Below are 11,877 nucleotides of genomic sequence, written 5' to 3'. Positions count from 1 at the left end.
GGGTCTGTGGCCAGGAGCCCCTGGCTTCCCAGACACCCGCGGGGGCAAACGTGGAGGCTGCACACGGGAAGCGGCCGGGTGGGAGCCGCGGAGCTGCGGCGGGGGCGCCGGGCCACAGAGAATAAGGGGCTGGCCCGGGCGTCGGTGGTTCGCAAGGACGCCTGAGCCCGCTCGCCCCGCCCCCCGGCAGCGCGGCCCCGCCCCCGGCAGCGCGGCCCCGCCCGCCGGGTTGCTAGGGGAAGTGACGTCACAGCGCGATGGCGGCGGCTCCTTCAGGCAGCTGAAGGGGAATTTAGGCCCGGAATATCCGAGTCCATCCGCGACGGGGAGAGGGCGAGCGGGGCCGAAGGGGGCCGGAGCAGGGGCGGCGGCGCTCGGACTGTCCCATCCGCCCCTTATTGAGGCGCTGGGAGCGGCGGGGCGGCCGGAAAACGATGGTGAAAGCGGGGCCGTGAGGGGGGCGGAGTCGGCAGCCGGACCCGCAGTAGCGGCAGCAGCGGCGCCGCCTCCCCGAGCTCAGACCCAGGAAGCGGCCGGGAGGGCAGGAGCGAGCCGGGCCCGCCGCCGCCGCCATGGAGCTCAGAGTCGGGAACAGGTACCGGCTGGGCCGGAAGATCGGCAGCGGCTCCTTCGGAGACATCTATCTTGGTGAGGCGCCCCTCCCCCGGGCCGGGGCCGCCCCCAGCCCGGCGCCCGCCCGGGACCCCGCCCCCGGCCCCTGACCCCGGCCCCGCCCCGGGACCCGCTCCTGTCGGGACCCCGCAGCTTCCCGGGGACCCTGTGGCCTTCCCGAGGTGCGGCCCGCGCCGCCCGGCCCGAGGGCACCTGCCCCAACGTGCGCCCGGGGCCGCCGGGCAGTGGCCGGGCCGCGGCCCGAGGCCCTCGCTGCCCGCTGCCCGCGCCGGTGACCCGCAGACGGACAAACGGCGTCGGGCGGTGTGCGGCCCCCGCGTCCTGCGCACGTGCGGGGGGCTGGGCGGGGCGGGCCGGGCGAGGCTCCCGCGCCCCTCGGTGCCCTTCGCGACGAGGCGGCCCCGGCTGAGCAGCCCCTGGCGGGCGTCGGCCGGTCGAGCGGTGGCCGCGGACGTGTTGCGCATCCGAGTCCCGACTGGGCGCCTGTTACAGGAGGGACGGTGAGGGGACTGGAGACCAGGTCCGCGCGGACACGACCAGCTGTCCTCCTGCGCTTGTCCCTTGGGCTGTGAAATTCTCCAGGTAGATTTGAAAAACGTGCTGGTGTTGGAATGTTCTGGATCGGCTTAGGTTTACATCGAACGAACGCGCACGTACACATGTGTGATAAGAGGAGGCTTGAATCCCGAAGTCGGACGTTTGGAAGGAAGGTGTCTGCGTTTCTCAGGCATCGCCTGTCAGTTGTGCCCCCACCCCCGGGTTTGGCACCGCCGTGGCAGGTTGGGGGTTCGCGGGCCCCGCGGTGGGCAGCCCCGCGCTGCTGTTTTCCTCTGGCTGCTGTGCCTGGCAGGGAGGGTCGGGAGTACTTCGCTTGTCAGTATTTCTGGTTGTGCCTTCACCTGGTCCCAGGTGTGTGTGCTCCCCGCACGCCCGTCCTTCCGTCTTGTCACCTGGAGAGGACGCAGGGCCTCGCGGGCTGGCAGACTTCAGAGGGGCCCACACGTTCGTTGGGGAAGTTCATAACTGCTTTTGGTGCCTCGGTGCCCTGCAGAGTAACCTTGTCACATGCCACATTTCTGCCTACCGTCCTGCTGAGTGAAATACACTTTGGAGACACTGGGATTCTTCTATTTAAATATTTATATGCAGCAGTCAGCCGAATGCATTCTCAGCAGCGTTTTGGGCCGGGTAAGTGCAAGCTGTTTGCCTTATTTATAGAACAATAGATTTTGGCAAAAGTTTTAACCTACGATCTAGGAGCTGTGCTGAAAAGCCAGTCCGTTAGTCACCCTTGCACAGGCATCAAAAAGTAGATGTCTTGAAATTTTCTGTCCTCTGGTCAGACTTGCCAGACAGCTCTGCGCTTTCCGAAGCTGGGTTTGGACAGTTGCATTGTGGACCAGTTGTCACCAGGTCAGTCACACGATGTAAACTGTCTCGTCGGGAGTGGGAGCTCCGTGGGGACCCACCTGTTCGTTCACCACTGCGTCATTTGGGCCTCAGCCATGTGGGCGCACCTGCTACAGGTCCGGGTGACCAGGCCAGAGGAGTCTGTCCTCGGTCTCTGTCCCTGTGCTCTAAGATGGATGGATGCTGGCTCTCACGTCCTCCTGAGCACCCACACAGCCCACCATCGGGGTGCACGTGAGGTATTGTATGGGACGGAACACAACCAGGCGTCTTCCCTCAGCATTGGCTCTTGGCCCACATGGGAGTCCTTTCAGACTGCAAGTTACCCACCGAAAATGTGAAGTGACTGTGCTAGTTTGAGTGAGATGTGGCTGCAAAAGGTGGGTTTGAAGCAGCTCACTGTGTACTGTAGTTAAGGGTCAAAGATGACAGGTCCAAAGAGCAGGGGATGGATTGCATTATTTGTGCTGTAGTTGTTTCCTGTTTGTTTAGGCCTCTAATTAGGCATTACTTAAGGAATTGAGTCCTCCTCGTGGGAATCGGTGTGTTCATGGAGGGAAGGCTGGCCTCCAGTTTGCTGAGCGCCTCGTGGACCAGGAAGGCCCAGTGCTGGCCTGTCTCCCGGTGTCCTGCAGGCTGACTCGGGCATGCGGCACGGGGCCCTGCCAGGTCATTCCAACCCTTCCCCAAATTGCCCCTTCAAAGGGGGGCATATCTCGGGGCTGTTCCTCCCATTCATGGGCTTCAGAAAGTACTTGGACTGGGGCCACCGTGGACCCCAAAACGTATAGTCTTGAACCTCAGTTTGCCTCCCCTTCTAAGCTTGACTGGTCCTGAAGGCTCCTGGGCAGGGCTGGATGGGGAGGCCTCGGTGCTCACATTCTCCGTGCGTGCAGCACACGCTTAGGCAGAAGGTTGCCTGTACCTGGAATTGCAGGTGGGCATGAGGCGAAGCTTCTCACTCCCCGGCCTCCCTCAGCTTGAGCTTCCCGCAAGCTTTAGCCCCTGGTGGCTGGAGGTGATGTGTCTTGCAAGGCAGTGGGTCCCCGAAGTCCTTTCGCTTTGGTGGCAGTGTGCGTCTCATACGTTTGATAATGTTCAAAAAGCAAGGCAGAGCCAGTGTTCTTAACGTGGAACCGTGTTCCAAACCCCAGTGTGACCAGGAAGCTGGGGTACGGGAGCCCAGGCTGTGTGGCAGTGCCGTGGTCAGCGTAGGGGCTGTTCTGAAGTGCAGCCAGGTTCAAGGGGTGCCTGTGAGGAGCTGAGGTCCGAGGGGCAGTGTGCGCCCCCGTTCTCACGGAGCTCTGCTCTCCTCGGCGTCTGTCGGCTGGGTCTTTGGACCCCTCGTTCCTGATTGCTCAGAATGGAGGTTTTCTTCCTGCCTGCTGTGGGCATTTGTACTTGATCCTGACGCTCCTTCAGTTTATCAGAGGACAGCCTTGCCTGTCTGCCTGTCCCCCGGGTAGACCATGGTCTTACTTCACAATGTGCACATTTCCCTTTTCTGGGAGCTAAAGCTTAGAAACCCCTTCATACCTGATTGTCATGGTTTCCCCTCGCCAACTGTCATTGCTCTTTGGTGGCACCCAGCGGGGTGTCGGACACACAGTAGGGGTTCCAAAGTGCTGGCTGGCTGGCCAGCTGGCTGGTCAGGAGGGGAAAGCAGTCGCCTACACTCAATGCAGTCTGGACACCTGCCTGCGTTCTTTAGGGTGGTGGCTTAAGCTGAGAGGTCATGATCCTGGTCAGCTGCCTTGTCAACAATTGTCCTGCAGGTGACCTTTGCCCTGCTGCTGTGAGGCCTTTCCCTGTTTCTTTGTGGTTGTCACTCCTCAGTGGGAGTTCCCTCCCTGTCCCAGGGCAGGGTCAGGCTTGGGGTTAGGGTCAGTGGCTATACCATCTGCCTTGTCTGTCAAATGAAAACATAGTTTGTTTTCCTAGGACCAGCACCGACTTCTATCTGAAATAGGCTCCCACCTGCCTCGGGAGGGAACTCCTGTCTGCCTGGGGCTCCGAGCCGCTCCCAAGTTGAGGTTGTTGGGGAGATCGAACACCTTAGTGTAAACAGACACTGAAGAAATGCTTATGTGCCCCTTGGTTTCGACTTGTTCTGAATCCGGAACCAGAGCTCAGCTGGTAGCTTTGAAATCCTTGTCCCCACCTCCCAGTACTTGGAGAGGTGACTGTGCTGAAGCACCAGGCGCTGTACGTCCCAATTTGTTGCAGACCAATCCTTTTGCAAAATAATATGGAAGTGTTACAGCAGTGTCATGTTGCTCTCAGAGCTCCTTGGTTCTTCCTCGCTGTCCTGTGTGTGTCCCCTCCTGGACGGGCGGCAGTTTGGGGACCAAGAGCAACACTGTCCGTGGACCGCGGGGCTGCAGACTGGTGAGCCTCAGGTTTGCTCAGTGGCCCCTGAACGCACAGAACCTGAGTCTGCTCGGTCCGTGTGCCCAGTGGGCGAGGCCTCCCAGAGGAAGCAGCCCAGTGTGCTGCTCTCGTGTTCGTGTGGCAGAGCCCACGTCCAGCGCCATCTGGAGTCGTCAGACTCAGGGTGACCTTCGTGTGTGTCATCCTGGGGGCAGGCTGGCCCCACACTAACCACAGGAGGAAGGAATTTGTGTTGTGCTCTGGAGTTGCCTGTGGTCACTTGCCCCCAGACTGTAAGTTTTACAGGGGTAACTGTTCTGTGTTAGCTTTATCAGCCACAGTGGGGTGCAGCCAAGATGTCCCCTGCCTTCTCGAAGGTGCTAGCCCAGGCTGTTGTTTCACTGAGGACCTGAGTCCTGGCTCGTTAGGGTGACAGTGTTGACAGAATTGGAGGAGCGAATGCTCCCACCAGAGGCTGTACTTAACTACTCAGCCTGCGAGGCATGTGCAGTTGCTGATGTCACTGGTGCGATGAGTCATCCGTTCCTCCTGGGCTGGCGAGTTCAGTTCAGAGTTCCAGGTCCTCACAGGAACTCTGCGTTCACTTTTCCTTCGCACAGTCAATTTTGCGGTGAAGTCATCTCTCTTGTGATTGGATGGCTCCTCCCAACTGCAGGCAGGAAGAACAGAATGTGTACCTGTCTGTCTCTGGAGCGCGATGTGAAGCTCTTAACCCTGGCATGGTCACTGGCAGGGACCAGTTGGCAGTTACTCCCATGGAACGCAGTGCTGGGCACCAGGTTTGCTGGGGTCCTCGCTCGCCGAGCAGCCGCATCTCGTGCCGCACACTAGAGGAGACTTTCTTTGAGGTTCCTGGGTGTGGATGTCAGTGGGCAGCTGTCCTGCAGGTGGGTCATTGTTCTGAGGCTTGCTGACCTTGCCCTTAACCTGTCCATCTTCACAAGTCCCTCGTGATTCACCCTGCAGGTCTCCCTGCCAAACTTAGATGGTGAGGGAAACGAGTCCCTGGGACGGGCCAGCTGGCATTACCCAACACTGCAGTGCCCCGGGAGAGAGATGTCCCGGGTCCTGTCTGGGCTGCTGGAGCCGGTGTTAGTTTTGTCACTAATAACCGTACTATTGGGGGTGGGAGGGTGGGAAGAGCGTTTATACTTAGAGGGGCGGAGAGCTGGGTGTGTGCCATGCGAGACTTCTGTTCTCTGCAGTTGAAGCTCCTTGAGGGAGGTATGCAGGCAGCTTCGGGTCAGGATGGAAGTCAGCAGCATCTGTGTGTGGCACCTGCGGAGTGGTGGTTGTCACATTGCAGTTCCTCATTGGAGTAAATCAGAGGTGTAATGTTTTTAGGTAGAAACTCTAAGTTTGCCTTTAAACTCATGGGCCGATACTCGGGGGTATTAGCAGATATACTGCCAGTTTCAGCACAAAACTAACAGAAGATGTGTGACAGGTATGCGTTGCATAGGTGTAGTTAGGGCTTTGAAAACAGTCCCCCTGCTGGCCTAGTGTCAGTAACAAATGCAGCGCTGCCCTGTGGTCCAGGAAGGAGGCAGCTTGCTGAGCCTCCCTGGATGCCCCCTGGCCTGGCCTGCGGAGGCTTAGTTGCTACCTTGTGGGAGCTGCGCTTGCTGGAGAAGTGCCCTGACTGTTTGGACATGTGAGCGGCTGTGTACCCTGGCTGGGTGGACTGAGGCTAGGTGGGTGTTTGGTAAAAACCCAGCCCTCCCTCTAGAGAATGGCCTATCAAGGCAGCGGCAGCGTGGCGAAAAGGGGACCCCACAGAATGTGTCCCCGGAACACAAGTCATTCTGGGGCTGACCCCCAGGGTGGACAGAAGGTTCAGGCTGGAAGAGATGGGAGGCTGCAGAGAGGACCGTGCTGGCCTATCTCTGGGTCCTAGTGACGTGATCTGAGTGGGCACATGTGGAAGTGGTTGATGGGATATCAAATATTCCTGTTTTAAAAAGTGAAAATACGGATAATTGTCCATGGGGATTGGTCGACCACTGACACCATCTCATAACAGGAAGTGGAGCACGCCCATCATTTGGTCCTTCTGGGAAGAGTCCAACGGTGCCCTGTTTCCTGGTGCTGTAACAGTGGGTGAGGTGTGGTCGCACGGTCACTAATGCTGTGCTTTTCTTTCTTTGCCAAGGTACGGACATTGCTGCAGGAGAAGAAGTTGCCATCAAGCTTGAATGTGTCAAAACCAAACACCCTCAGCTCCACATTGAGAGCAAAATCTACAAAATGATGCAGGGAGGAGGTATGGCCTTTACCTGTTAAAAAGACACCAAGGTTGTTTGATGAGAGACAATGTGTCATGAGTCGAAGTCTCTGGTGTCTTTGGGGAAAGGGAGGAGAGTGTGCCGGCCTGGACCCAGCCTTGTGGCTGCCTCCGGAGCCCATCGGAGAGGCCTGCAGAGGGCCTCACTGAACAGAAAGAAACGTCGTCGTGCGCTTGTGGCTTAAATGCTACCTTCTTTAGCTTCGCTTCATGCGGCAGTGTTCTTGAACTCGGGGTTTGTGTGAATTCGGATTTTCCAGCACTGCCGGTTGTCGCGTGTGCCACGGTCACATGCGCTTTGTTCATGTGCTTTGAAACAAGGGGTTTGAACTCAGCTACCTCTGCAACCCCTTCCAGCTCAATTACTGTCGCAACTCTGTCCCCAAACTTCCCCCTCGGGCCTAAGGGTGCCTGATGTCAAGGGCGCCCATCCTGATCTCAGGTGGAGATCAGGACTTTGAATCTGGACCTCAGAATTCTCTGGACTTTAAAGTAGTCCTAAAAAAAAAAAAAAATAGTCCCGCTAATGGAGCAAGAGGGGTTTCGTTGGGGGGTTTTAGTCATGAGGACACTGAGCGGGAGGCGGGCGCGTCCGTGCTGCTCCTGAGTGTGGGGTTCTGGGGAGCTGGGTTAGCGTTGGTCTGAAGGAGGGCCGCCCGGGGACCAGAAGCCCCTGCGGCACTTTCTCAGGGGCTCTTGGTGCTTTGCCACAGGCACGCTTGTCCTCAGAGTTTCTCCTCCACAGAAGCACATGACCTGCTGCTGCGAGAAACACTTCTCAGTTATGCAGCATAAAGTGTCTCTGGAGCAGGTACCACAGCATCACGTATGGTCCCGCGGTGTCCGTGTCCAGTGCGTCCCATCCTGTGTTTCACAGGACCAGAGATGTAGCACATGGGCTGAAAATGTCCTGGCCCCTGTTGTCCCCAGAGTGAGGTCAGCAGAGGACCCAGCCAGTGTGCTTCCTTCCAGTGGCCCTCGGCAAAGGCCAGCTCCGCAGAGCCCACTTTGAAGGTGGTGACAAGTAGAGCGAGGTGACGGGCTGCGCTTCCTGGTGGGGCCCTGACGGCCTGGTGCTGGCAGTCGGATAAAACCTCCCAGCTGCAAAGCCATGCTGTGTCAGGCAGCAGCCTCTCCGTGAGGACTGCAGCTGGGGCGCCCAAGGCAGACGGGGGACAAAGCTTGCCAGCCCCCGTTGGGGTAGGAACCCATGAGGCTGGGTTCAGAACAGGGTGTCTCAGCCTTGGCACCACTGTCACTTGCTGCAGGGGGTCCCCTCTGCACAGAGCTCTGTGCCCCAGGTTGGGAGGGTCAGAAATGCCTGCAGATGTCGCTAGATGCCCAGGGTGCGACAGTACTTGGTGTCCGGAGCCCCAGCTTTAGGCTCTGAAGCGTCCCTTCCTCTCTTGGTCTTGCCACGCCCCGTCTCTAGGGTTGGAAACCCACCAGGATTCCAGAAATGGACCTGCTCCCGTTGACCATTGCCCACACAGAGGCCACGTTCGGTCCTGTTTCAGATGCATGCTTGGTGGGTTCTGTGTTTTAGGTTACGCCCGGGGAAGCAGAGCCCATAACTCTGGTGGTGTCTGTGCCCTCCTCCTAAGCATGACCCCGCTGGGCCCACAGAGGGAGGACGTGGAATGCCGTTACCTTGCCCAGACAGCGCCAGCTTTGTCCTGACCAGCCTCCTGTGTCACACGTGTTGAGTGCGTGCAGAGCGTTTGGTCGCCATTGAGGGATGGCAAGCAACTCTGTTCCCCTTCTCTATTTTGTTCCCCCCTTCCACCTCTCCCCCCACTCCGGTTCAGGCCGTTGTTTCTCAGTCTAGTTGTGTAGGACACAGCCCCCTGGCCCTTGCTGGTATTAGGAGCCTTGCGCTCCCCCACTGCTGAGGCAGTTGGTCATCGATCGTCCGCTCACAGCAGCTCACAGCAGCCCAGCTCCAGGGAGAGCTGTTGTTCACAGTCTTAGCTGTAGAGGGCGTAGCTCACTGGCCTGTGTGGGAATCGAACCAGCGACCTCGGTGTTAGGAGCACAGCGCTCCAACCACCTGAGCCACCAGGCTGGCCCTGCTTCCCTTCTCTTTACGCTAAGTCATGGTGGGGGTCGATGGCGTTGGAGGAGAAGGCTGGATGCCCAGGGGTACCTCGCACAGTAGCCTGTAATATAGGGTCATCCGGGACACCGCCCGCATGATGGCGGAGTGCCTGGCTGAGGAGAACTGCCCCCCACAGCAGTCTTGTGCAGTAGTGTATCATCAGCCTCGTGTCACGAATGAGGAAACTGAGGCAGCAATGGCTACAGAACTCTCCCAGGGACACAGGTTGGAACTTGGGTGTGTGGCTCCCAGGGCCCTGCTGCACAGCTGCCGTCTGCTCTGGACAGTGGCTGGCTCCCCACTTAGTTTGCACCCCGTCTGCCTAGGCCGAGGCCCGCACCCTCTTGGCCGGGAACCCTTGGCGCTCACCGCGTTTACCTCTAACCTCATGGGTGACAAGACGCACAGTGTGTACACGGAAAGGAAAGGTGCTGCCGTGTAACCGGGTGGCAAGTCCACACCATGTCTTCTCCACATGGGACCCTTTACATCTGTGGGGCACAGCTTCCCATGCGTGTTGCACAGCTGTCCATTTTGACCCGGCCCGGTCCTGAGAGTCTGATGTGGTGACACAGCTGTAGTCAGATGATTTCCGGTGCTGTCTGGCCACTTCCCGTGTTTGCATGAACGGTTCTCTGTGGTGTTGAGCCTCGCCTGGCTTTTAGCGTTGTGCTCTTGGGGATGGGGCCTCCATGACACAACTAAGTGGAGTTGCGTTCCGGGGAGTAGGCCCTGCAGGATTTTGGGTGCCAGATGCGTGCGTAGGGATGTGTTCCAAGGGAGTCACGTGGGTTTACCCTCCCATCTGCCTGGCTCAGGGCTCCTGTTGGACCCACATAGCTTCAGCTTCCCCATTACCGTTTCTCTTCAGTGTGGCGTGGGCTGTCCTAGCTACGCAGTAGGCAAGGGGGGAGTTAAAGAATACAGATGGTAAAGGAAGAAATACAACTATAGTTGCACGGTGTAACTTCCTACATAGGAAACCCAGAAGTTGAGCCAGATAGCTAGCTTAGGATCAATCAGTTATAAAATGTAATTGTTTTTAGCCCCCTAAGTACTAGTAAGTGTTTATTGATTGTATTTTCCCAGGGAAAAGGGGAAGGAAAAGGGTCAGGGTGTGTGTTACATGATGACAGCAAGTGGGAAAGGAAGAACCAGCCCCCCAGAAGGAACCATGAAGTCACCACTCTAGGGATGGGGTCACCGAGGGCCAGGGGCTCGGCCTGCAGTTCCCGAGGGATGGGAGGGGAGCTGGAAAAGGACACACAAGCTTCCCTCCCTAGAAATTCATGGTTTCACTCAGGCTTTGGCTTCTAGCAGTAAATGTGGAGTTACACTCGTCTGTCTCCTGTTGGTCTGTGGCCGCTTTGACATAAGTTTCTCGGACCTGCATAAAAAGTTCCTGAGTGATTTGGAGACACATCCATGTTCCCTTTCTTGTTCTCCTGACCCCACTTTCCACAAGGAAGCTCCCCTTCCCCTTCTCTGTACCCTGGGACTGGAGAGCAGGGCTGACCTGTCCAGATACAGCAGTGCGTTGGGGTGAGTTCCTCCAGGATGGGCTTGACTTGGAGGAAGCGAACCAGTGTCTGTAGCTTCTTCAGGACTTTTGCACAAATCACTTAAGAGTTGTGGGGCGCCCCACAAATTAAATGTGTAAGTCTGTGGTCTTTTTCTTGGGAGGTTAGGAATAGAGGAGGGAGTAGGGTTGGAGTCAGGTTTGTAGGACCACAGATCTGGTCTGAAATAGGAAACCGGGAAAGAGGACAGGAAAGGGCAGTTCAGGCACCCCACCGCCTGCCCACCCCCCCTTCTCCCCCCGTCAAGGGGCCCCCAAGCCTGTGCTCCAGACCCTTTGCCCGGTGCATGGCCATGTGTCAAAGATGCTCCGGCTGTTCTTCCCTCAATAGGAAACGCGGTTGGTGAACAATAAAACCCCAGAAGAACATGGAGGAAAAAAACAAACCAGTATATTTACAGCAGCTGGCCACCTAGTGGTCAGTCACCAAGTCAGCGACGGAGGCCCCACAGAGCCTGACAGACAGCAGCGGGGGGCGGGGAGCAGCAGCTGCAGCGACAAGAATCCAGGATCAGACACGTCACGCGATGTGTCCATTGCACTCGTCTGTCCTGACATGTGAGTCACAGCTCGCAAACCGAGTGCTTTCTCCTTCGGCTGCCGACACAGCCCACTGCTATGGGCACCGCAGAGAAATCCTGGCTTGTCTCTCTGGAAGCCGAGGCGGGAGAGACCAGTGTTGTTCAAGGTTAAGCTTTGGTCTGTGCTTCACACAGCCTCCTGGCAGCTCGGGATGGGTGCAGAGGTATCCTGAAAACCTGTCCTGCCCAACTCCCGTGTTTCACAAATGCACGGACCCTGTTGTGCTGGTGGGCCTGGCCCGATCCGCTGAAGGACCTGGTGGGTGAACCCAGTCTGTGCCCTGGACTGGAGATCCGGAGCAGGAGTCCGTCCTCAGCCTGTGGACCCCTCACCTGGACTGGTCCCCTCCTGACCGCTCCCTGCTCACGCTCATCCCCGCTCTTCCGGTAGGAGATCAAACCATGGAGCCTTGAACCTCGTCTCCCATGATGCACTGATGTGGAGGGGTTTCGGGGGGACACTGGTGGAGGAGCCAGCTCTGATTGGCAGTGAGGTGTGCCCCCCACAGTGCCCAGCAGCAGGAAGCGCCCTGTGGTGAGGTCCTGCAAGCTGCCACTGCTCAGACCTGGAGCTCAAATGCCCAGGAACAACCAGACAACACCAGGAGGGAAGTTCAAGTGCACAAGATGCGTGTTCACACAGCCGGCGCCTTGGCCTCTGGAGAAGGTGGGGCCCAAGGAGCAGTCAACAGAATGGGGTGGACTGCCAGGTCTGCAGCTGGGGCAGCTCAGCATCCTCCCCGAAGTGGTCGGGGGCGACCAGCGGTGAGACCTGCCTCACCCTGGGAGAGCCCCTCCCAGAGTGCAGCGGCTTGTGAGCTGGTCTGTCAAACTGGCCTCATGCTTAATCTTTTCACTCTGACATGGGAAATGTCGTTAGTACGGATTCTTATTTTATTGG

General features: G+C 58.0%; 1 protein-coding gene across 6 annotated transcripts in view; it reads left to right on the top strand.

The window, feature by feature from the left end:
* Window positions 1-238: 238 nt before the first annotated feature.
* The window catches only part of CSNK1D (casein kinase 1 delta), a 29,803-nt gene continuing 18,164 nt past the window's right edge, over window positions 239-11,877 (top strand). For 2 of the 6 annotated variants that reach the window (XM_074320985.1, XM_074320984.1), the window contains exons 1-2: window positions 239-648; window positions 6,587-6,697. In XM_074320985.1, coding sequence (XP_074177086.1) covers window positions 573-648; window positions 6,587-6,697 — 187 coding nt within the window. In that variant the 5' untranslated portion in view covers window positions 239-572. Of the gene's footprint in view, window positions 649-997; window positions 1,216-5,029; window positions 5,322-6,586; window positions 6,698-11,877 lie in introns of those variants that run through there. The other 4 variants (XM_074320986.1, XM_074320988.1, XM_019735529.2 and 1 more) reach the window with 4 other exon arrangements.

The sequence above is a fragment of the Rhinolophus sinicus genome, linkage group LG15, assembly GCF_036562045.2.
Source record: "Rhinolophus sinicus isolate RSC01 linkage group LG15, ASM3656204v1, whole genome shotgun sequence".
Taxonomy (NCBI): Eukaryota; Metazoa; Chordata; class Mammalia; order Chiroptera; family Rhinolophidae; genus Rhinolophus; species Rhinolophus sinicus.
Note: the sequence above shows the minus strand (reverse complement) of the source record. Positions and strands in the feature narration are given on the sequence as shown.